Source organism: Sminthopsis crassicaudata, chromosome 1 (genome assembly GCF_048593235.1).
Source record: "Sminthopsis crassicaudata isolate SCR6 chromosome 1, ASM4859323v1, whole genome shotgun sequence".
NCBI lineage: Eukaryota > Metazoa > Chordata > Mammalia > Dasyuromorphia > Dasyuridae > Sminthopsis > Sminthopsis crassicaudata.
In genome coordinates, this window is record NC_133617.1 from 2,502,974 (window position 1) to 2,529,492 (window position 26,519).

At 40.0% G+C, this 26,519-nt stretch overlaps 1 protein-coding gene across 1 annotated transcript in view; it reads right to left on the minus strand.

Moving 5' to 3' along the window:
- LOC141559737 (vomeronasal type-2 receptor 26-like) overlaps positions 1-26,519 on the minus strand; it is a 76,773-nt gene that overhangs the window by 34,013 nt on the left and 16,241 nt on the right. The window contains exons 3-5 of the mRNA XM_074297747.1: positions 23,097-23,371; positions 7,224-7,387; positions 4,574-4,865 (exon numbers count right to left, since the gene is read on the minus strand). Coding sequence (XP_074153848.1) covers positions 4,574-4,865; positions 7,224-7,387; positions 23,097-23,371 — 731 coding nt within the window. The remainder of the gene's footprint in view (positions 1-4,573; positions 4,866-7,223; positions 7,388-23,096; positions 23,372-26,519) is intronic.

Here is a 26,519-nt window from a genome sequence, read left to right on the forward strand (position 1 = left end):
CCCAAGACATTAATAAACACATTTCTTCCAAGATCAGACATCCTTGGGAGAAGTGAAACTTCCAGCTCCCTAGAAGAAACCCTGAAAATAACTGTACAAAATTCCTAAAGCTTGGGACATTGGCCCCTTTACCCTGGAAACAGGACACTACTCTAATACACAGGTAAAGTCAAAGAATAGTCTGGGAAAATTGGCAAACAACCGAAAGTGGTTCTGATCATAGAAAATTACTGTGATGAACAGGAAGATGAAAAATCCATACTAAGAAGAAAATAACAAAGTCAAAACTCCGATATTCAAAGTCCTCAACAAAAGTAAGAATTGGTCTAAAGCCACAAAAGAGTTCTAAATGAATTTTCAAAATGAAGCCAGAGAGGTAGAGAGAAAAGTATGAATAAAAATGAGAGAGATGTAAAAGGAAGCAGAAAAAGACAAATAAGAGAAAAAAGCCTCAAGGATCAGAATTCAACAAACTGAACAGGAAATATAGAGGCCCATTGAAGAGAATATTTCCTTAAAAATTAGAACTATGAAGGTAGAAGGTAATGATGTTTTGAGAAATTAAAGATAAAACCAAAAAGAAAAAGAATGAAAAATAGCATGCAGTATCACAGTGGAAAATGCTAACCTGGAAGACAGAAAGAAGGGAGATCATTTAACATTATGAGACTATACGAGTTCTACAATGAAAAAGAACATGGATCGTATTGTTCAAGAAAGTGTCAAGTAAATTTCTCCTGCATTCCAGATATGAAGAGAAAATAGAGGATACAAAAAGCTACAGATCATCTACTGAAAAAGATCCCCAAAGGATGTCACCAGGGATATCATAGCCCAATTCTAGACCTCCAAGATGAAGGAGGAAATAGTGCAAGGATGCAGAAAGAAACACATCTATATATTGGAGACACATTGAGGATGAAAAAAGAATCCTCTCCTGCTTAATGGAAAGATCAGAGTGGGTATCATAGCCTAATATAAAGAAAAAAAAGCATCTGGCTTACAACTAAAGATCACCTACCCAGAAAATCTGAGTTCAGTCCTTCAGGAAAAAAATTGGATTCCTAATGAAATAAAGTGCCTTCAAATATTTCTGATAAAAGAAGTCCAGAGCTGAATAGGAAATATGAAACCTAAGATTATTTACAACTCTAAGACTCTAGGAAGGAACTTTCATTGTAACTTTATATGCTATTTGACAAATATTGGAAACCAACAATAAAATCTGTGAGGAGTATACAATAGTTTGAGAAATTGAAAAGTTTTCAATGTCTTCCATGTCCCACTTCTTACTAAAATACATACTCAAAAATCATAGCTAAAAAGGCACCACACTTTCCATATTACCTGCCATGGATGAGGCAATACAGATCCTTCATTTCCCAAGGATCTTTTTTCGGATCTTTTCATCAGTATTTCGTGGAGAGCCCAAGCCACAGCATATAAAGCATTGTAGATGTTGAAACTCAAGGCAGATGTGGTCATGTCCACAGGGTAAAGAGGTAAATGTTTCAGGGAGCCATTTGGTAAATATAAATCTTGCTCTGCCATATCTTGTTGATCTGAGCATTTCAAAGGTGATGGCCTATGTGCTTCAATAAAATTGTTCCTCATACTTAAAGGAGAATTAATCTTCCTGATAAAACTCTCAAACCCAGGGACTGAAGTAGTCAAATGTGAAAAGAAGAGAGTGGCATGGAAAGTGAAACCATAATGGTACAAGGCTCTGGTTGTAGTGTCTAAATGAGATGTGGCAATCCACACCTTCTTGGTTGGAAATAAAAATTCTGGTCGGTTTCCCATAATTGTTGAAGAGTCTGTGTCAGTATGAATGACAATGACTTTGACTTCTGAAATTAGGATCCTGGACTTGAAGGCCTCAGAGGTCTCCCTATTTTTTCGGTCACTGAGAGGGATCTTCTCTGTGAAGGACATACAAACTCTGTTCTTTTTCATTTCCTCTCTCATTTCCCTGAGGAATTCCTCACCTCTCATATCATCAAAGACAATCAGACCTATCCAGTTCCATTGGAAATATGCCAATAATCGGACAATTCCTCGGTGAAGAGAAGAGGATTTGGGGGCCATCTGATAGAGGGAAGGAAACTGGACTTTGTCAGCAAGACTGGGATCAAATGGACCGTAAGTAACCTGGATGAGAAAAAAAATTATGGATGAGCAGGTGCATGCTGCTGTTGAGAGAACTAAAGTAAAATATACACTCTAATGGGCATATTTATTGTTAGAAGAATGTTTTAGATTTTATTATAAAGTTTATCAAAAATGGCAATTTCTCTCTAAAAATCTCTCTCTCTGAGCTCTCAAAAAGACAATGACTTATTGAAGGCATTCAAGCAATGAACCTTCCTTAAGCTTCCAAAAGGAACCAGAATAGATAAATTATTTCTTCATTTGATCTTTGGCCCAGAACAAATTTCTAGAGTAAACCAGCTCTATATTATTGAGGCTGAAGACAAGGTTTTCTTTGGTGAATGAAAGAAAACCACATGATCAGAACTGGGTACTTTTTTGATTTGGGACAAAATAATATTCACCTATAGATGTCATTATGGGTTATAATTGTGGTATTTTCAACAAGAAAATCTAACTGGTTTCCAGTAGACCCTGAATATGTATTTCTGGCTTTATGAAATCAGAAAACGGAGATTCCTAAAGGAGTTTAGTGAGATCTAAATGAGTGGTACAGGAAAGACACACCAAGTAAAATGTAGCTCAGTAGCTGACATCCTCCCAATCATTAAGGATTTCCTAGAATATGACTTTTCAAGCATAATGACAGCTCATTCTTCTTCATGTATCATTGCTATAAATAGAACAAACAAGAAACAAAAAAATGTTTTTTCAACATTAGAGAAATGCAATTCAAAACGAGTTGGATGTAGCAAAAGACACCTATCAGATTTACAAATATCCCAAAAACATAAAAGGAAAGCAGAAAACGTGGAAAATTTTTGTAAGAAATGTCTCTGGTAAAATTCAGCAGCAAACTGGGCAAGTGAATGGCAACATGTATTATAGATTGACTTCATTTCTCAAAAATAAAGTTATCTCTAGGCAAATAATCCAAGAATGGAACACATTGCCTCTTCTCTTGACCAGACTAACTGCAGTTATATTATCTGGCAGCAAAGGTCCTAGATGAAGGTTTTCTCATGATCCCTCACTTAGAAAGTTCAGTCATGTTTCCACAAGAACATCTAGGGTTAATTCCTTTGCTCTTTAAGCTTATAAATTTTTGTTTTTACTCTTCTCCAAGGATATGGTCAGGATTATTTATAATTTAAATGTTAATGATATGACAAAGATCCCAATTGCTTTTTCTCCAAGGCCTTAAATATTGGATATTAAAGAAATTATAGTTAAATAATGTTAGGTTAAATCAGGAGAGTTTCTAAAATAGGGGATATGGATATAAATGGAGAGAGGCTTCCAGTCCTTCCCTTTTCATATGCATAGTTCCATATTCAAAACTGACCTCCATTCCCTTTAAAGGAAATTTTCATTATTTCTCTTCCATGAAATCATCCCCAATTTTCTTTTTCCTTCAGAATACACAAAACATTCACTCATCTGACTGACCATTGACAGAGTTCACTAAGCAGCCAGCTTAAACTACAGTGCTCAGAGAGGTCTCTTTTCAGTTTTGAAAACATGACGTGCTTTCTGAAATGTCACTCCTTGCACACAATGTTTCTGCTCTCCTTCTGTGCACATTAATAAAGTTAGGATCTTTTCTGAGAACAGTGTCAGGAATGTTCTCAAACTCTTGTCCATTTGTAAATGTAAATATGAAGTTCTTAAAACAGCTCTGTGGATAAGCTTCCCAGTCCTGCCTAAAACAAGCACATTATACATCAGGGCTCATGCTCAGTATCCTTTTATAGATAATTCTCATCTCAGTAAATTCTGGAATAATAATCAGCAACTAAGTGATTATGAAAAATGAAGCTGATAGAATGAGGTATAAAACACTGAAAGTTCATTCAACTTAAAGTCAAGAATGGTAGGATTTAATCAGTTCTCTTCCTCCAGTGAATTGTGTAGTATCAAGTAAACACTTTAACTTCTCCAATCATTACTGAACTCATCTGTATAATGGGCAAATAGAGCTAGTTTTGCTTTCAGATCCTTTCTTGGGTTGAAGGATAAATGGCTTCTTGGCTTACAATATGGTTGATGTTCTAGGAGTTGTTCATTTTCCCTGATGATGATGAGAGTGGCTTTGTTCAGTCACTAGAGAGTTAAACTGATCTAAGCAAACCTAGATTAATTAGTATCCCAGCTGATCATTAGCTGCATGCTAACAATCTAATTTTTCTCAATCACAGTAGCCTCCACTATAAATGGCAGTTATAAGAATATCTTCATTATGAGTTTGTTGTGAAGATCAAAAGAAATGCATTTGTAAAACATTTTTTAATTTTTTAAATATATTCTTAAATGCATTTTATTTTACTGCTGCTGCTCCTGCTACTTGCACCACAAGTACTACTGCTGTGACTACTAGGTTCTACAGAAGAACAGAGAATATATTAGGTTCTATCTCATTCACCTGGGGTAAACGGTAGAGGTCAAGCAGGGACCCCATCTGAACAGACAGAGTTGATGTGGCTCCTCCAATGGCAGCCACAACCTTTCCTGGCTCTCTGCAGTTGTAATTAGGGAGGGGCTGGTGTGTTCCAGACAGCAATCTCAGGTAGTTCTCCAAGGTCCTTTCTTCACTGGAATAGGAGTTGTATATACGGTATCCCAGGGAAATGTTGGGCAACAGATTGGGATTCCTGTTAATCTCATGCAGGGTGAAGGCAGGCATGATGTATTGCTGATAATTTTTTTCATTATATCTGGTGAATTAATGGTAAATATTACAGAACATTAATACAAACCACACAGAATTCATTTCAGAAGATGGACTTTCCCAATATTTAGACACAAATAAGGGCTTTCAATAGCTGTTTAGCTCGTTCCATTTGAATTCAAAATAACCTCTCTCCATACGCATTGTTCCAGTATACTTTTTTGGTAATTTCTTAAAAGGTGAGGACTACTGGCTTTATGTCCTAATGAAACTCTGCTTGCTTCAATCATTCACTGTTTCCACAAGAAGACATGGATACTTGTTGATTCTAGGAGCCTTAAAGTAAAGGAAGGGAGAAATAAGGTACTATGATGTAAGGTGGGAAAAGAATAATTAGATTGTTTAGAGTCACTGATATATATGGAAACTATACAGTGAGATCATATGTCCCTGAAGAAATAATGGAAGATTTCATGGAGATCATCATTGTCTATGAAAATTGATGAAATTTTGATATCTGGGGATTTGGCAAAGAGGTCCTTTTAAAAGGAGGAAATTACACCTCTAAATTCTAATAAATGTGAGAATAGAATGTGCCACAGATCCAGACGAGCAATATTTTATTCGGGTCCTATCTAATATCTCCTATAATAACAGTGATTACCTCTCAGACACTCTGGGCTTGATTTAATGGATGGAAAATGTTAGCCTGACATTACACTCATTTATATTCAATTTCCATCAAATTATCATTGATGCTGACAATATGGAGGCCTTGCCTTCTCCATGGAGTGCAGTTCTCAAGGGAATAATCAAATAATTCATAAAACATAAAAGGGCATTTGATTTAGAGCAGGATTGTTATTTAATGTTTCACCAATGGGTGGTGACAATTCCCCTCTAAATCAAACTTCCCACTTTTCCTAGATGCTCAACAACAAATAGAACAAAAATAACCACAATAAAACATTAAACAGATAACTGATAATTCATATCATTTAATGGCCTTGTTTCTTAGACAAAAATATACACAATTTTAATGAAATATTTAAAATTTATTAATATTGATTCATAGACAATTTTTATTTATAAGTACAAAGAAAAGTACATATGAAAAAAGAATCCAGAGGGATTAAATAATGACATAAGACTAGAATAAGTTTCAGAAAAGAGCTCTTATCTGCCAAGGAACCATTCAGGGAAACTCATGGTCTGTCTTCAACAAGCAGAAGACAGAGTAAAAAGCTGATGAGCTTTTCCTCTGATGTGACAGAGGAAAATGATCCATAAATAGATGGAGGACTCTGAAATTTTTTGCTACAGCGCAGACTTACAAATGGTTATATTTGAGTGTTGCATTATTATATACTGAGATCCTGCTATGGAAAGGAGGGATTTCCAAAGAGAGTTGATTGTGATAATGCATAAAATTAAGACCTATACAGCAGCACAAAGGTCAGGATGTTTGTCAATCTCCCAGAAAGTAAATAAACACCCATGTGTCCCAGCTTCATCCAGTTAAGGAAGAGTTAGCTTGAGACATTAAAAAAGCCCCCCTCACACTACCTCAAGAAAACAGAATTCTCCAGACATCCCTGAGAGGGAACAGGCATTTCATAAAGGCATTTGCAAGGCTGAGAACTCCATCCTGCAGAATTCTGTCTTTTTCCAAATAAAGTCAAATTTCCTGAGCCTCAGTTTCCGGCTCCATCAGTCCTAACTCATTCAGTACCTTTGAGATTCCCTAAGCTAGGACACGCTGACTTTCGTGACAAGATTACTTCCTCCAAAAAGAATAGAAAATAATGACAAATTCACTTACCCACAGGAAGGAGTAAAGATAAGATCATATTTTCCACTCCTAAATGAGGCAGGAAGAGTAGAATTATCCCTAACCCTAAATTTTCTGAAGAAGGGGTCCCATGGCTTCCTAACAAGTGGTGCTCTCTTGTTGTCGGATAGGCAAAGCTGGAGAGGAGACACAGCTTCCCTTCCTGTGAATGGGCAGATTTCCTCTTGCTCAGGATCTGGACACTCAGCAAGAACTCTGTCCTAGGATAGAGAGGCAGCAGGGCCCAAGTACTTCTGCTGCTTCAGGCCATTAACCCTTCAATGTTTGCATGAAGTCAGAATGGCCTGGAATGAAGGGAGACAAAAGATTGAGCCTGGTGGGGACTGAGAAGCCTGGGGACGGCCTGTTTGATGGGGAATAGGAAGAGGAAAGGAGGTGAGAGGGGTTTTCTTTCTTCAACTCTGAAGTTAAGGAGACATAATGAAAGCTGCCAAGAAGATACAAACATGAAGAGACAGGGAGAGGGGAGAGCACCCCAACTCATACTGAACAATGAGGACTTTTCTTGCATCCTTACAGTGAAAATGAGCCCAGGCAGAGAGAGACACTTACGTGTAAGTCCTACAAGCCTTGTTAGGAGGCCTCTGAAACCGCTCTGCTCCTGTGACATTGCTCACTTCAGGTGACTGTAGGGGGAGAAACAAGCCGATCTCCACATCTCCACGGATGTAACGCATGGGTTGATCCTCATAGCAGTCCTGCCCAGACCCTGGAAGCTGCAGCAGCAGAGACAGAGCAAGGGAAGAAACGAGGTGAGAAATGCTTCTCACAATGTGGGGCCACATCTCCCTGGACAGTAACCAAAGTTTTAACTCTGAGGCAATGGAGCGACTGCTCCTGCTCCAGCCAAGTCAGCTGCTGGAGTCAGGGACTGAGGAGGAACTTTTCAGCACCAGATACAGCCTGATTATCTATAGAAGCCCGGGCTCTGATCTCCAGGTCACACTAGAGGAAGCAGAGGGACATTACTCAGGTCCATGTGCAAGACAAGGACAATGATAAAAGATGAGTGACCATTATATTCTTTCTTTCTGTCTCCCGGTACATTTATTTTTAGATAATTATTGGGTCCATTGCTCTTATTCTATTTTCCTCAGAGAAGTCTCAGTCTCAGAAGAATTCCGGGGACCAGCCTGCCTGGGGCATCTCCAGCTGAGTCCCTGCATCCAGGGAAATCATAAGTGCAAAATTACGTTTTGACCTCTCTTTCCCTTGTGCCAAGTCAGGCTCCATCCCAGACGTGCCTTTTGTAGGAAAATAGTTTTGTGACCTGATGTTAGCCAATAACCTGTGATGGAGAAACCTCATGAAATATTCCATTGTAGGTCACAAGATTTATTAAATCCTTCACAGATGACAATTTCCCTAAAAGTTTGTAAAACTGTAGCCTTGATGTTCATAAGTTCCCTGCACCAGAGTCCACGTGAGCCAGGTCCCAGGCTCAGGGCGCAGTGAAATCCATTTGGAAAAGTCATTATAGAAAGCCTGGTGCTCAGAGTTTTCCTCTGCTAGTGGGTCTCCCTCTTTCTGTAGGATTGTAACATCCGTCTGTTAGAGATGAAAGGAGCCTCAGAGGTTCCTCAGTCCAGGATTTTTAGGTCAGATTTCCTCTCTCCAACAACCAGAACAAAGACACCTGCAGGCCCATTTTCCCCACCTCAGAAGGTCAAAATCACAGGATCCACAGACACACCTTTGCACTTTGGGCGGTGGGAGCAAAGACTTCTTAAGTCCCAGAGACATTTGCAGGAAATCTTTCATGAAATCTCTGCTTTACAGATGAGAAATGACTCCCAGGGGATTAGAATGACTTGCCTGCCTTTACACAATATGGAGCAGAACAATCCTGAGATTTTACCCCAAAGCTAATTCCCTCCTACTCCCAACCCCTGCCCTTAGAGAAGGTCACAGGGGGAGTTCCTGCAGTCAGAAAGCCTTTGGAGCAGAGCTTGTGGCTCCATCCTTCAGCCTCCAGTCTGAGGGAGAGGCCCCCGAGTGCATGAGATGGGGACATATTGCTCAGTGATTCCACTTCAGGAGATCAGTTTAGTCCTGGGGGAGGGGATGCTGCTCCTGGCAGCGAAAACCAGTCAGAGCTGAGGATGGAAAATGAAGAGAATCAAATACAAACTACTTTGGTAAATCTGCTTTTGCTATGTGATCCCAGGCCATCTTCCCCACCTGATTACCTATAACAAGATAAAGGAGCATATAGTCAGAAGAGACCTCAGAGACCTTGTGATGCTAGTTTGGTCCCTTCCTTCTCTAGATCCAGGAAATGGGCCCTGCAAGGTTCAGTCCTTTTGGTCAGGTCTAATCCTCAGTGACCCCATCTTGAGGGTTTCCTAGAGGGCTTTGCCCCTCCCCCTCCAAGGCCTTTGACTGATGAAGTAACTGAAGGAAATGAGGTGAAGGACTTGCCTTGGGTCACAAAGTGGTTCCAGTAAGTGCCTGAGGCCAGATTAGAACTTGCCTCCTGTCCCCTAACTGTCCCTGTCCAATCTGAGTCCCTTCCAATGGAAGATCCACTCTTGGACCTTCAGGGAACTTGCCCCTCCACATAGGGAGGTCAGGGTCCTCTCTGGGGCTTGTTCTTCCCACTTTGGAATAATCTGAGGGAAAAAATAATGTTAAAACAAAGCTTCATTATGACTCCTGTGTAGGGTCTCCTCAAAGTGCTCCTAGCAGAGGATATTGGGGGAATGAGGGAGGCTTCAGTCACACACACACACACACACACACACACACACACACACACACACACACACACACACACAAGAACCACAACATTTCCTGGGACATTTTGTGAGTAAAGAAGCTGTGGTAGAGACCAGTGGTTTGTAAGGCCTTTGTTTCCAGGTGGATTCATCTGGGATCCTGCTGGGAGCCCTTTGGACAAGGAGACTTCAGTCAGCCCTCCCCCTCTGGCAGAGAACTCTGGGAATTCCACAGGACTTTGTCTCTTTTGACTTTGACCCTCCTCAGGAACTGCTTTTGTCTGGGGATATTGGAGTGAATTTCTGGTAAAGACAAGGGGGAACTGATGCTCCAGGTCCTGAGGGGATCATTGCAGCCCATCCAGAACACTGAAGAGACGACTGCCATCCTGGTTAGAAAAGGGAACAGGAGACACACAGGGGGACTGGCAGCAGGCCGGCTCTTCATTTCCTTCCACAGAGAGAAGGCCCAACAGCAAGGACTCAGAACCAGGCATCTGAGATGCATCTAATATGTTCCCATCATCCTCCTGGAAGGGAAGGACTTTCAGGGCGCTGCCTCCCCAGTGATCACAGCTCCTAAAACAGAAGGAAATGGGGATTCCCGAGGGCTCAGGAGCGCCCATATCTGACCTGTGTCACTGCATCAATGGGAATAATACACAAGAACAGGCCACATTGCCCCTGCTTTGCCAGGGCTCCCTGAGCACCTTTCCCCAGGCCTTGCAGCTGAATCCCCTCTCTGGCCTCTTTGCCGTTAGAACCCGGGACCAGGAGCTCACAAACCTCTGCTGTGGCCTTTGGTTCCCACACTGACCCACACAGAGGGCGTCTCAGCACAGGCTCCTTTGAACCCCCATCATTTACCCCCAGGGGGATCCCAGCTGACCTCTGTGATTGCCTGAGATCTCTGACCTCCCTGGGCCTCTTCTGGAGCAGGAGGGGGTCAGATTCAGGACCTCTGAGGGCTCCTGGCTCCATGTCCAAGATCTGGTCCAGCCTCAGGCAGAACAGTGGGGGCCTGTGGGGGAGGGGCCCAGGGCTCTCCATGGTCCTGGCCAAGTCTATTGTTCTCTGGGAAGGGAGAGAGAGCCAAGCTAAGGGGGAGGGCAAGGGCTAAGTCAGGAGCTCCAGGGACTCCTGGCCTGAACAAAGGGACAGCTAAGGGGGCAGAACATGGAGCTCAGGCTGCAGCCAGGGAGAACCGAGTCCCACTGCAGCCTCAGGCACCTGCTGGCTGTGGGACCCTGGGAAACCCCTTTGATTGACTCAGTTTGCCCTGATGTAAAATGGGATAATAACAGCACCTACCTCCTGGGGGTGCAGTGAGGATCAAATGAGGTGATTGTGAAGCCCTTTGTATAGGACCTGGCTCATAGGATGTGCTCCATAAACAGTAGTAATTAGTATTATTATTTGTAATGTTCTTGGTTTCAGTTTCCTTGGGGTCTCTGGGAGCTTCCTTTCACTTCAATCACCACAAGTGCAGCCGGGGGTTAAAGTCCAAATCCTTATTTGTCTCTTTCCAAGTCTTGGCTCCTTTTTTTTTTTTTTTTTTTTTTTTTTTTGAAGTACAAAGGGGAGAGGGGTGGAAGAAGCATTTGTTAAGCCCCTACTGTGTGCCAGGACCTTGTGTATTCAGGACAGAGAACACACCTGGGGGGCAAAGGAAATCTCCTGGAAGCACGTGGCACCTGAGCTAAGCCTCTGGAGCTCAAAGGAAACAAAATGTGTGTAAGAAAATATGCACACGTGTATTTGTACAAGGACATACATATAGGTACCTGTATATATACACAGGGGATTTTTCAGTTTTTGTTGTTGTTGGAAATTGTTCCCATCATCCTACTCACCAAATGGAGAAGAAGCTTCTGGGATGGGGCAGCCAGGAAAGGGAGAACATGGTGGCCCCACAGGACCAGGCGCTCAGGCCAAGGCCCAGGGCATTTTGGGGTGCCCCCACATCCCCCTTACTAGCTGTCCCTGAGAGAGAATCCCATTTCCTTTGCCAACGAGAGGGCCGTCCCTGGCACTGGGCTTCACAGGGAGGGGACTGGCCCGTCCTCTGCACAATGAGGTGGAAAGCCTGAGATCCCCATCCTGTCTGATCTCTGGATAATCTGGGGGACCCTGGGCCTCAGTTTCCCTGGCTATGACATGGTGCACTTGCACTTCCCATCTCTTTGGTCCCTTCTGTCTCTCCATGGAGGCCCTGATCATCCCACCTCTTCCTCCTATCTCCCTCCTCCCTCTTTTTTCTGGGATGCTTTCTCACCAAGAGCACTGGATAATCTTTGGCTCCTGTGTGACCTGGACAAGCACTTTCCCAGCTCTGAGCCTCAGCTCCCTGGGATCCGTCCTGGCTATCCACATCTCCCCGTTTTCTGTTCACTTGCCCCTTTGCCTTGTTCCCCTCTCCCCAAATGTGTCTAACTGAATTCCTCAGGATTTTGGCCCCTACAGGCCATGAGAGAAGCCTTCCAGCCTGGATAGGGTAATGACAGAACCTCAGTTTACCCCAAAGGACTCTGGGGAGGGGGGAGGCAGCAGGCCCCATGTGCTCTGTCTCTGGCCTGGCCTGGCTGGTTCGTGTCCTGTGGATGCTCTGCACCCTCCCAGACCAGGGCCACGTTTCTCTTTTAGGGGATGAGCTCATTTGGTGACAGACTGTTGCAGATCCTAACCCTGGAGAAGAGGTCCTGGGCAGATGGGAGGGGTCATAGGGAGGCAATTATTCTGCCCTTTGGGAATGTTTTCCAAGAAAGGCAGTGGGACAGCAGGTGACTTTTTCCTGTGAAGTTTCCCTTGTGTGTGATGCCATTTCCAAGCACAGGCTTGTCAGAAGAGGGCAGGGAGGGGCGCTGTCAGTGTGGCAAAGTCTGCAAGAATGGCTTGGATGTAGATTTGGGTCCAGTGACATGTTTCTGGCTGACTTGGGGTGAAATGCCAGAGAAGGGCGTCTGTGGGAAGCTTTTCCTTTTGACAATTTAATGGCTCCTTTTCCTAAGACCCTCACACCTAAAACATCCCGGCACTGGGCCTGGGCTTGCTCCTCTTCCTAATCCTGTGGGGGCAGATTACAGACAGGACAGAGGTCGTGCAGAGCAGAGCTGCCCCCTGCAGCCTTGGTGAGCTCTAGGAGGCTCTGACCATGGAGAGAAAGGTATCTATCTGTCCCACCATGGAGCAGCAGGATCCCTGACCATCCCATGCAGAGCCAGCATCCCTCCGTGGGAGAGATCCCAAGGGCCCCCGCTGTGCCAGGGCAGGACAACCTTTCCTGGGCGTGCTGGGCAGCTCCAGACCTGGGATCCACAGACAATTCCCAGAACAGAAGCTGTGTCTCAGTATCTGTTGTACAATATCCTGATCCTAATGGGCACATAAGATGTCATCCATGTCATGCACAATGCAGGCTCCTTTCCATTTGGTTCTGAAAGGAGTTCTAATTTCTTTTTTTTATTTAGAATTTTTTCCACAGTATATATGCATGAGCAATTTTTTTATAACATTATCCCTTGTATTCATTTTTTCCAAACTATCCCCCCTCCCTCCACTCCCTCTCCCCTAAGACAGGCAATCCCATACATTTTACACGTGTTACAATATAACCTAGATACAATATATGTGTGTAAATACCATTTTCTTGTTGCACATTAAGTATTAGATTCCGAAGGTGTAAGTAACCTGGGTAGATAAACAGTAGTGTTAACAATTTGCATTCACTTCCCAGTATTCCTTCTCTGGCTGTAGTAATTTCTGTCCATCATTGATCAACTGGAAGTGAGTTGGATCTTCTTTATGTTGAAGATATCCACTTCCATAAGAATATATCTTCATACAGCATTGAAGTCTACAGCGATCTTCTGATTCTATTCATTTCACTTAGTATCAGTTGATGTAAGTCTCTCCAAGCCTCTCTGTATTCCTCCTGCTGGTCATTTCTTACAGAGCAATAATATTCCATAACCTTCATATACCATAATTTACCCAACCATTCTCCAATGGATGAACATCCATTCATCTTCCAGTTTCTGGCCACTACGAAAAGAGCTGCCACAAACATTTTGGCACATACAGGTCCCTTTCCGCTCTTTAGTATTTCTTTGGGATATAAGCCCAATAACAGCAATGCTGGGTCAAAGGGTATGCACAATTTGATAATTTTGGGGGCCTAGTTTCAAATTGCACTCCAGAATGTCTGGATTCTTTCACAACTCCACCAACAATGTATCAGTGTTCCAGTTTTCCCACATCCCCTCCAACATTCATCATTATTTGTTCCTGTCATCTTAGCCAATCTGACAGGTGTGTAATGGTATCTTAGAGTTGTCTTAATTTGCATTTCTCTGATCAGTAGTGATTTGGAACATTCTTTCATATGAGTGGAAATAGTTTCAATTTCATCATCTGAGAATTGTCTGTTCATATCCTTTGACCATTTATCAATTGGAGAGTGGTTTGATTTCTTATAAATTAGGGTCAGTTCTCTATATATTTTGGAAATGAGACCTTTGTCAGAACTTTTAACTTTAAAAATATTTTCCCAATTTGTTACTTTCCTTCTAATCTTGTTTGCATTAGTATTGTTTGTATGGAAACTTTTTAGTTTGATGTAATCAAAATCTTCTATTTTGTGATCAATAATGATCTCTAGTTCTCCTCTGGTCATAAATTCCTTCCTCCTCCACAGGTCTGAGAGGTAGACTATTTTCTGTTTCTCTAATCTATTTATTATCTCATTCTTTATCCCTAAATCATGGACCCATTTTGATCTTAATTTGGTATATGGTGTTAAGTGTGGATCCATATCTAATTTCTGCCATACTAATTTCCAGTTTTCCCAACAGTTTTTTCTAAATAATGAATTTTTATCCCTAATGTTGGTATCTTTGTGTTTGTCAAAGATTAGATTGCTATAGATGTACCCTTTTTTGTCCTTTGTATCTAATCTGTTCCACTGATCTACCGGTCTGTTTCTTAGCCAATACCAAATGGTTTTGGTGACTGCTGCTATATAATATAGCTTTAGATCAGGTACACTTAGACCACCTTCCTCTGACTTTTTTTTTAATTAGTTCCCTTGCAATTCTCGACCTTTTATTTTTCCATATGAATTTTGTTGTCATTTTTTCTAGGTCATTAAAATAGTTTCTTGGGAGTCTGATTGATATAGCCCTAAATAAATAGATTAGTTTGGGGAGTATAATCATCTTTATTATATTTGCTCAGCCTATCCAAGAGAACTGAATGTCTTTCCAATAATTTAAATCTGACTTTATTTTTGTGGCAAGTGTTTTGTAATTTTTCTCATATAATTCCTGACTATTCTTTGGTAGATGGATTCCCAAATACTTTATACTCTCAACATTTGTTTGGAATGGAATTTCTCTTTGTATCTCTTCCTGTTGCATTTTGTTGGTGATATATAAAAATGCTGAGGATTTATGTGGATTTATTTTGTATCCTGCCACTTTGCTAAAATTCTGAATTATTTCTAATAGCTTTTTAGCAGAGTCTTTGGGGTTCTCTAAGTATACCATCATGTCATCTGCAAAGAGTGATAGTTTGATTTCCTCATTTCCTACTCTAATTCCTTGAATCTCTTTCTCGGCTCTTATTGCCGAGGCTAGCATTTCTAGTACTGTATTGAATAGTAATGGTGATAGTGGGCAACCTTGTTTCACTCCTGATCTTACTGGGAAAGGTTGCAGTTTATTTCTATTGCATATTATGCTTACTGACAGTCTTAAATATATGCTCCTGATTATTCTAAGGAATAGTCCATTTATTCCTATACTCTCAAGAGTTTTTAGTAGGAATGGATGTTGGATTTTGTCAAATGCTTTTTCTGCATCTATTGAGATGATCATATGGTTTTTATTAATTTGATTATTAATATGGCCAACTATACTAATAGTTTTCCTAATATTAAACCAGCCCTGCATTCCTGGTATAAATCCTACTTGATCATAGTGTATTATCCTGGGGATGATTGTCTGAAGTCTTTTTGTTAATATCTTATTTAAGATTTTAGCATCAATATTCATTAAGGAAATTGGTCTATAATTTTCTTTCTCAGTTTTCAATCTTCCTGGTTTAGGTATCAATTCCATGTCTGTGTCATAAAAGGAGTTTGGTAGGACTCCTTCATCCCCTATTTTTTCAAATAGTTTATATAGAATTGGGGCTAATTGTTCTTTAAATGTTTGGTAGAATTCACATGTAAATCCATCTGGTCCTAGGGATTTTTTCCTGGGGAGTTGATTAATAGCTTGTTCTATTTCTTTTTCTGAAATGGGACTATTTAAGCAATTTATCTCCTCCTCTGTTAATCCAGGAAGCCTATATTTTTAGAGGAAGTCATCCATTTCACTTAAGTTATCAAATTTATTGGTATAAAGTTAGGCAAAGTAACTCCTTATTATTTCTCTAATTTCCTCTTCATTGGTGGAAAGATCCCCTTTTCATTTGTAAGACTAACAATTTGATTTTTCTCTTTCTTTTTTCTGATCAGATTTACCAAAGGTTTATCTATTTTATTGGCTTTTTCATAAAACCAACTGTTGGTTTTATTTATTAATTCAATAGTTTTTTTACTTTCAATATTATTGATTTCTCCTTTTAATTTTTGTATTTCAAGTTTAATTTTTGGTTGGCGGAGGAGCTCTAATTTGTGCCACGTTCTGTTGACACATAGTAGGTGTGTTTTTATAGCCTGTGAAAGAACTTACTGTTGAAATCTTCAGTGAAGTTCCTTCACATTGGTGGAGGGTGTTGAAAATGCAAAATACAGATAGTCTTCCAATCTTAAATGAACCGAGCAAAACAGTCCTTGATGTCAACGATCCATCTGTGTCATTCCTAGTGATATCATTGGGTGAGGGTAGTCCTGTTTAAAAGCTGCCCATAGACTCCTTCTATTATTAATATGGAATAAATTGTTTAACTTTCTCCATTTACCAGATTACTTTTTTGTAGTGATTCTGGGTGGATTCCATGGGCTAGTGGATTGCTTTATGTGAGCAGTTTGAAATTGTTGACAATTTTCCCAAAGGGCCTCTCTTTTTTCATTAGTTAGAGGCCAAAGATGAACCCATTTGGGGGCTCTCCTTTCCATTTCATCTTAGGCTCCCGTGTTTTCATTTGTATTCTTTCTGTCAGGGACCCCTATGAAAAATTTTATGCACATTCATCACTTTAAACAAAATCTCTCCCCCATAAATGAACAGAGAGTGTCTTAAGAACTTCAGATTTGAACTAATGTTCGTTATTCTCCTTTCTCCCCAATAACCATTTAGCCCGTATACCTTGTAAAGGCTTTTGGGCTCGTATGTTGGCCAAGCTTATGACCAAAAGCACTGTGACATCACTGACTAATCAGCTCCTGTGTCCACCGACCCTTCAAAGAGTTTTCTTTCTATTTCCAACTATAAAAGTGGCCTAGAATCAGCTTAGATTGCATCCAGAACACTTCTTTTTTCTATACTTCCAAAACATTTAAATATTCTTTTCCAACTCTTTTGTATGATATTATCAGTATCTGTGCTATCCTTTCCTGCTTTTTACTTAATGATCCGGTGAGGAGCAGCAAGCAAGGAATACACATTTCCCCTTCAAAAAATCAGCATCTACTATTTGAGGAATAGCCATAAGCCCTTGCAATGACTGTGAATTCCATCCCAACATGAGCCCTCCTATGCCCAAAGGAAGAAGACCTGAGACTCCAGTGGGGAGAGAACATGTTCCCACATTGCCAGTAATTCAGTGTGACACCAAAGAACATAACGAGGACTTGCTGGGGTAGCATATATTCCATCCCAAATTGTCAATAAATAGGATTTAAGGTACTGATTGCAGACACAGTTTGAGGAGGAATAAGGGCAAGTACAGCTCCCATCATCTGGGGCTGGAAGTTTCCGGTTTCTCATTACCTTGCCTATTATTCTGAGAGGGACATTCACAAGCCAACTTTCAGCCTTTCCACCATTTTGGACATAAAATCAAAGGTTTACCTGCTGAATTGCAATGTGATGCAACCTTTTGTAGAGTATAATTTGTCTTCATATGACCCCATTGTCCACAATTAAAGCATCTTTGATATTTTGAAAAATTCTGAGATTGTGATTTATCCTGATTTAGAGCAGCAGTCGTTACTGGGGCTTGAAAGAAGTTCTAACATTCTGACACTGTTAGGATCCTTACAAGGTGCTAAATCACTGAAATTGATGGAGACAATAATTTTCTAATTTACCACGGTTCAGTGTGATTGATCTTATCCTACATGGGGATGTTATGGTCTAGAACTTAAAACAAGGTACTCAGGGGAATTGATGAGATAATGATTCTCTAATTTACATGTACTTAATACTTACTATAATTCCACAATATTCACACCTTTAAGAGAGCATATATAGGGAGGAGCTGACTAGCTCATTAAAGGAAAAGGCTGCTCTTGGATTTCAGGGAGATTCACAAGTCAGAAATCCACAAGCCCACTCTCAGGGAGGAGGAGTCAAGATTCATTACAACTTCCACCTTTTGTGCTGGCTGGAGACATTAGGAGAGAGCTCTTAGAACTAAGGAGAAAGACAGGCCTCTACTAAAGCTAACTGGGCCCCAGGAACAGAGGAAAGACTGTGTAAAGACAATAAAGGATTTGGACTTTACCTCCTGGCTGAATTTGAGGTGATTATTGAAACTGAACTGAAACGAAGACTGCTCCCAGAAACCCCCCAAGAAATCTGCTCCCAGAGAACACTACATTTTAGAGAACATTACATGGCACCTTTGGAGCATTTCTACTAAAGACATTTTGTTTTGCCTCTAGATAATATATTTTTACAATCTTCACTAGCATTTTCAAGGGCAAGTTGTCTCAATAAAATTTGGGCTATCTCCCCATCAGTGATAGAATACAATTTGGACTATTGGAACCATAACTGGAAGCAGCCTGATGTAACACTTTCAGTAACTAGAAGTCTATCGCTTGTTATTCTCTCCTATTGTGTCCTTGATTGCTAGGATCGGGGGGTTCAATAACTGGCAAAGCTAACTGCATTTCTAAAAGGATGTCTTCTCCCTTTTTTTGTCTCTTTTAATTGTATCCAGAAATAGTTTGTTTTATTCAATTCTATAAGAATTTAGTTTCCCTTCAGATCTGTATTGAGGAGAAGCCTCCAAACAGGGATCTGTAGGTTCTGTGAACTGTTATTTCTTGCTAACATTTAAACATGCTATAGCTTGGGCCATGTCTTCTTCCTCCACAGTACCAGCAGACAGATCTACTTTAAGCACTTTAGTACTTAAAAGAACTCCCTCTGGAGGCAGAAGAGAGATTTTTAAAATGTTTCAAATAGAAAATATAGTAAATGGAAAAACTCAAGGCCCTGTTTCCCTAAAATATTCACTCACTGATTTTTCCCTCTGTCTTCCATTTCTCCACATGAATTGTTCCTTCTTGTGAAAACCAAGGACAACATTTTTCTACAGACTCAAAAAATTCCTGTAACTGTCCTGTAGTAATTAGCAATTCTCTTTCCTTTACTCGCTTCTTTAAGACTTTCAGATAACATTCTCAGTCCCTTGCACCTGATTGCTTTTGCCTCATTCTGATCAATATGTGCACTATATTGATATCAATGGTACAAAACTCAAATTTACTTGTAACTCAATCTTGTTTTAGCCTGGAAGTAAACTAATTACACCTCTTAACTTAATCCTGTAGCTCACCAAGTGGTCCCTCTCCTCTGCAAGGCATTCAGGTCCCTGTCAAGTTGAGTGCCCAATGTGGATTCCCGCTCCCCCAAATATGATGAGTATGGAAACAAAAGCACAGGAGCCAGACAGGTACCATCTAAGCATTCCATTTATTGATCTGAGAGCCAGGGTCTATATTTTCTCTAAGCTCATATTGCAAGAACATTAGAGTCTTCAGGTTACTTAGTGAATGTTTCAAGATTACAGATACACATCCTGGCCTTCCTTGCAGCTTAACATGAACATTAAACAGTGAGCAGTAAGTCTGCGTATTGTACCAATCATAAATTGTAGCACGTGGTGGTAGGAGTCTGCTTAATGTAACAGAGTCAAAAATTGTGTACTTCATGAAGCCCTTGTTCCTCCTATATATTATTCAAGGTGGTTATCCCCAGAAATTCTATTCTAATTATTGTTCTATAACAAACAACCGGCAGGGTGGTTTCAGAGAGGCCTGGAGAGACTGACATGAACTGAAGCTGAATAGAACAGAGTAGAACCAGGAGATCATTGTACATGGCAACAACAAGGTTATATGATGATCAGTTCTGGTGCACGTGGCTTTGTTCAAAAATGAGATGCTTCAAACAACATCCAATGGTTTAGTGCTAAAGAGAGCCATCTAAAACCAGAGCAAGGACTGTGGGAACTCGGTGTGCTTCACAATAGAACCTTTTCACTTTTTTATTGTTGTTTGCTTACGTTTTATTTTGCCTATAAGTTTTTTTCTGGTTTCATTTGATTTTTTACACAGCAAGATTATTATATAGATATGTATGAATATATATATATATAATTTATTCTATATTTCTACCATGTTTAACATATCCTGGACTACTTGGAATCTCAGGGAAGGGGTGAGGAAAGGGGGGAAATTGGAACACAAGATTTTGCAAGGGTCAGTATTGAAGAATTGTCCATACATGCTTTTTTTTAAAACTAGCTTTAATAAAGAAAAAAAATAAAAGAAAGAAAAAGAAAAGCTATTCTATGCTCCCAAAACCATCTTGCAAACAGAGCTCAGAAGGCCAAATGAAGAATGAACTCACTTCAGGTTTCACAGTAAATGCTCCAAATTCCTTTAAAACAATGACAAATACATTTTAGAGTGTTGTTACTCAAAAAAAAAAAAGATGGACTAGAACATTTTTCTAACCTAAGACAACTTCCTATCAGCAAAGGTCTATTGTGAGGTAGGAAGTCAGGAGTGATATAGATCAAGCCAGCAAAGTGCCAGCCTTAGCTTGATAATGACTCTGAATCTGCTGCTGTCTTGGTAAAAATATAAGGTATAATTGGTCAAATGGAAGCTAATGCCTGTATGAGAAATCCAGGTTTATCAATCAAAATATACATAACGAAAAAGTAGCAAACAATGTGATACATCTCATCGGAAAAATAATGATCCAGCAGAGCCTTCCTAGACATCTTGTGGTAAGATATTATAAAGGAAAAATCTTGTATTCTAGAGGGTAAAAGAGAAGTGGAATGAACACACTGATCGCCATCTGAAGAACTCAAGAAGGAAATGTCCAGAAATAGGGTAGTCAAATTCTAGAACTTTTAGGTAAATGGGAAAATATTGCAAATATCTAGAAAGGAAGAATTCAAGTATGTGAAATAACAGTCAGGATACACAAGATTTTGTCACTTTTTCTTTAAAGTATCAGAGTATTTAGAATATGAATTTCTGTACAGGAAAGGAACTAGGAATGTAACCAGGAATCACCTGACCACTAAAACTGTTTATAAACCTTGAGGGAAAAGGTAGAAACTCAGTAAAATAGAGGAATTCCAAGAATTTATGATGAAAAGATCAGAGCTGAACAGAAAATTTCACTTTCAAATAAAGAACTCAGGAGATGCACAAGGAGTTAATTAGGAAATGGAAATAATAAGGCATTTAACCTGATTTATTTGCTTACATTTGTACTTGGGAGGATCCTTGCAGTACAAGAGAAATTTTCCATTATTAGGGAAGTTAGAAGGAGTGTATATAAACAGAGTGCATAGGTGTGAATTGAATATGAATGTGAAAGAATGCTTCATGAAAGAAATTACATTAAGTTAAAAAGTCGGTGGAACATATTGGGAGAAAGGGAAAGGGAGAAGTAGAATGGCATAAATTATCTTCTATTAAAGAGGCAACATAAAGCATTTAGTAGACAGAAGGGAGGCGGGGAGGGAGAGGGAGTGAATATTACATTCATTCGAATTGGCTCTAAGATGAAATAACATGCACACTCAACCTAAATATAGAAATCAATATTGTTTTGCAAGATAGTAAGAGGATAAATTAATATGAGCAGGGACTAGGGTGAAAAAGGAGGGAATATTGTGAAATGGATGAGGAAAAGTAAAAGCCTTTTATGAGGGATAAATTGAAAAAAATAAAATAGAATAAAGGGGGAAAACGCAGTTAGCAATAGTCATTGTGAAAACAATTTTGAAGCAGCTTCCTTTGTTGCAGCCAGCTCTTCTCAAATGTATAGATAAAGGAATGAAATATATTAAAACATGAGCCAGTTCTCAACTGATAATGATTAAAATATATGATGTATGTTGAAAAGCCCACAAAATTATGCAAATTCTTCCATCTGAAACTAACACTACATGGCTTGAAACCTAAAATGGATTAAGAAAAAATGGAAAAAGAAATATATGTGCAAAAATATTGATATCACCTCTATTCTTGGTGAAAGAATTGTAAATTGAGGGAATTCTCATATGCAGAATGGCTGAAGAAATTTTGGCATGGAATTGTGATGGAATACTTCGATAATTCTGTAAATATGATGATCAGAAAAATCTGGAAAAATATTTACACACATCGTGATGAGGTTTAGAATTGGGGGTACCTAAATGAAATTAGGGTTTAATTGAGGTCTAGTGACAGGTTCAGGGTACAGGGAGTCAAATGGAGCTCCCCTGCAACCCTTTTGGATTTGATGCAAGGATACAGAGTGAAATGAGGTCTACTGGTGGCTCAAGAGTCCCCTGTAAAGGAATTTACAGACCCGAAAACCTTCATTGATAAAAGAGGTTTATTTTGGGGTTTGGAAGTAAGGTTAAAATTTCATTAGTAAAAGGTGAAGATGGAGTGAAAAGTGCACCTGAAACAGTGTTCTAGTGGGCAGAGAGTCTTTGGTTCTAGGCATGGTGCTGGCATGTTTAGACCCTGTGCAAAGAGAGACCTATAGTACACATCTTTTATGATAGGGAGCTATGGCTGCAAGCTGAAGGGAGCTTGTGGGTGGAGTCCCAGGTTGGTTCCTGGCTGGATTTCAGCCAGGGTTACAATTTGAATTGAATTGAATGGGTTTCCAGACTGAGCCATCCCCACCCAGATAACAAAGAAGAAACTGTTTGTGCTGGGAGTGGAGTCCCCTCACTGAGGCAGAATCAAAGGAGGTTTTCTACTTTAAGGTTTTTTTGGAGTTTTGGGGTTTCCTCTTCAATATGAAAACTGAAAGGGAATGTTTACAAAGTCCAGCAATAGAGTGGAGAGGTCACCTGCAAATAACTTTGCTTTTTCAACAACACAATGATCCAAAACTACTCTGAAGGTCTTTAGGATGAAACTGTTGGTGTTACACAGTTTTTTAAAAAAATATTTTAAGGGTTCTTTTTCTTAACCGAGGAATAATGCATGTATATTTCTCAACAAGACATTTATATAAATATTTTGTGTAACAGCATGTTCTCTCAATGGTTCTGAGTTTGAAAAGGTGGGGAGAGAATGTGGAATCAAACCTTAAAAAAAAGTTAAAGATAGTATTTTACATGGAATGGGGGTAAATAAATATATCAAATTTTAGAAAAAAGAAAAATTCTTCCTCTTGGAACTCCTTTGATTCTTGTTCTGTCTTATGGTATTTTCCCATGACATAAGGAGAATCACAAGACATTTGGGAATAAAAATGCAGCCCAGTAACCCGGCACTGGAGACCATGATGGAGAAGATCTCCACAATCATCACAGCTTTCCCTTTGGAGCTCTGATATGTGGGGAGGAAAGAGATCCAGACACTGCAAAACACCAGCATGCTGAAAGTGATGAACTTGGCTTCATTGAAGGCATCAGGCAGGTTTCTGGCCAGGAAGGCTATGGTGAAACTTCCCAGGCCCAGAAAGCCCATATAGCCCAGGACACAATAAAATGCAAAGGCGGAGCCCTCGTTACATATGAGGATGATGTGGTGGGATTCAGAGCATGTGTCTGCTTCTGGAAAGGGGGTTCAGGTACCCAACCAGATGGCACAGAAAAGCCCTTGAATTCCAGAGCAGATGAGAACAACACAATAGGGCACTCTAGGATGAAGGAATATCCGCATCCTGCTCCCTGGTTGTGTAACCCTGAAAGTCAGAACCACTATGATGGTTTTGGCCAAAATGGAGGAAACAGCCACTGTGAATACAATTGCAAAGACTGTTTGTCGGAAAAAGCAGGAAGCAGTGGTGGTACGGCCCACAAAGAGCAAGGAACAGAGGAAGCAGAAGGAAAGGGAGGTGAGGAACAGGTAGCTGAGGTTCCTGTTATTGGCTTGCACTATGGGAGTGTCTTGGAATTTCACAAAGACCCACAGAACCAGGGCCGTGAGCAATGAGAGTGAAAGAGCTACAGCTGTCACTGCCTTCCCCCAAGGGTCATTCACATCCAGGAAGGTCACAATTTTGGGGAGGCAGAGATCTCTCTACTCATTGGGATATTCATCTTTTGGGCACTTCTGACACTGATCAGCATCTTCAGGAGACAAACAAGGGCTTAAAATTTAAATTAAACCATTTCTCTACATTCCCACAGCAGGAAATAGTCAGGAGAGCTGCAGCAATTCTTTTGCTTCCATAGGATGCAAAACCCCATTCTCTCTTTAGTGAGAGAATCATATCTATCCATGCTCTTGATCTCTGGTTGGCTTTCTTTCCGATTCCCTTTATTCTTTTATGTAAGTGATGTCACCTTCTTCTTAACCTAATCACTAAGGACAGTAAGCTTAGACAGTGGAGCCTTTTAGTATCAAATATCCAGATTACTTCTGTGTTGTGTTGGGCAACAACTCAAGTTGAAGAGCTGCTTGTATCCATACTTCCTCATTCTTTCCAGCTCCCAGTTTATACCTTTCAACAATTAATATTGTTGAATTTATATGAATTTTTAAACATTTTCTTGGTAGATACAGACAGTGTGTGTATTCTTGTCTCCTCTGTTGGAATAGAATCTCCTTGAATAAAGGATTCACTTTTTATCATTCTGTCCCATTATTTATAACCAAGTTCTTCTCATACTAAATGACTATTGATTGACTGATTGATTAATAACTTATTAAATAGCTGAGAAGTTTCTTACAAAAAAACTTTTTCTTTTGTTTTAGAATTGTTCCTTTTATATGTCCCAAGAGAAATAAAGCCTTTCTAGGATATATTCAATAATGAAAAGGCAACCCTTTAATACCTTCATTTCATCAATTAATTAAAAGAAAAATTGTCTCTGGATCCTCCATTGGATTTTTTCACTAGTATTTGGAATATTGGATTCACCTTATTTTCACCCTATCTTTCAGATCCATGAGACCTGAAATTAGCAGCTAGAATGCTTCAGTGACACACTAAATCCATAATTGCTTTAAGCATTCTCTCTGTTTCATAAAAAAATGTTTTTCTCCTCATTGTTTTTCCCTCTTTTATGTGATCTTCACGAATCTTTTATTGCCCTGTCACATGTGCAGTGAAGACCCAAAGAAACATGCTAGTACTGCCACAAATTACCAAGAACTAGGGTTCCTTGCAGTAACTCACCCCTGTGACTGGAGATTTCTTCTTCTGAGGATTGGGAGCAGCTGAAGCAACAAGGGGGCTTTCCCTCTAAAGACAACTTCTTGAATCCAGCAGGACAGCTGGCAGCACATAAAGCAGAAGGAACCTAAGATAGTGACAGGAGACTGGAATAAACGTTTTTAACTGATATCTCTTTATGTATGTGAAGAAAAAGACAGCTGTTTTTTGCCATTCTGGTTTTGTGAACCACCTCCACAGATACATTATTAAAAATGTAATGAAAGATGACATGTGTTATGTTCTTACTAAGTGCTAATAAGATAATGAGATATTAGGTTCTTACTAAGTCCTAAGTCAGTACTTGACAATTCTCTAGTTCTGGCCTTTCCTGGGGAAGAGCTGCATGCTTAGGAGGAGCAAGTTCATTGGTTGAAGTAATTCTTCCCAGAAGCCCTTGCATTATCCCACGCCCATTCTCTGGGAGGATAAAAGAGGGCAGCTCTGGAGGAAAAGGGAGTCTTTGCTCTAGACCAGACTTGAGGCAGCTCTCTGCAGGAAGGGAAATCACTTCTCTGGACCAGAGTTGATGGCAACTGTCTGGAGACAACGGCTTTCTACAGGAAGAAGAATCTGTCTGAGAGATTTGAGTTGACACAGCAGATGTCCTCCCAGAGAGCGATCGGCAGCTTCTGGAGACAACAACATGTTATAAATTGGCATACACAACGTGGGACAAGGACTTTTGCTTATCATGACAAGAACTTATTCTGAGCCCTTCAGAGGAGCTAGACTGGACCATTGCAATTTGGCGCCCGAACAGGGACAGACACGATCCTGATTCCAATGGAATAGCATCTGATCCAGATTTCAGTCTCTCTGACCCAGAACCATGAGTAACAAGGAAACTTTGTTAAAGATTAAGTGAGCGTGCTAGTAGATAAATAAGGAACTTAACTTGTTTAGGGCTAAACCAGCAATCTCTTATAGTGAAATGGGGCAAATGCCTTTTGTTCAAGGAAAATGTTTAGAGAGCATCATCAAGGTTATGAAAAGCCAAGGATTGATTATAATTTTGGAGGAGATAACTGAACTTTTTAAAACTGTGAAGGTCATATGTCCTTGTTTTTCTCTGGAAGAAGAATGGGATCCAGATGAATGGGAATTAGTAGGAAAGCAATTAGGTGAACACTACAATTGCCCTTATGACATTTTGCCCTTTGGTTCCAGACTAAACTCAATTTCCAAAGATACACTTCATACCTACAATTTAATCCACATGGCTTTCAAAAATGCTATTCTAAATGAAGAGAAAAGGGAGCAAAATGGGGAAGTGTCAACTAAACTAGGTGAAAAGGATGAATCAGATAACAATGACGTTAAGTACAATTCTGAGCAACAGGAGCATCTCCAATCTCTTCCCTCAATTAACCATTTAGGGGTGGAGCAAAAAGGAGGAGGGGAAGAAGCAGAAACACAAACAGAATTGCCTGTGAAGCAGACTAAGCCTATGACAAGATTAGAAAAAGCATTGGTTAAAGCTAAGAGAGAAGGACAGGATATAAGTGATTTTATACATGCATATCCTGTGATTGAAAATA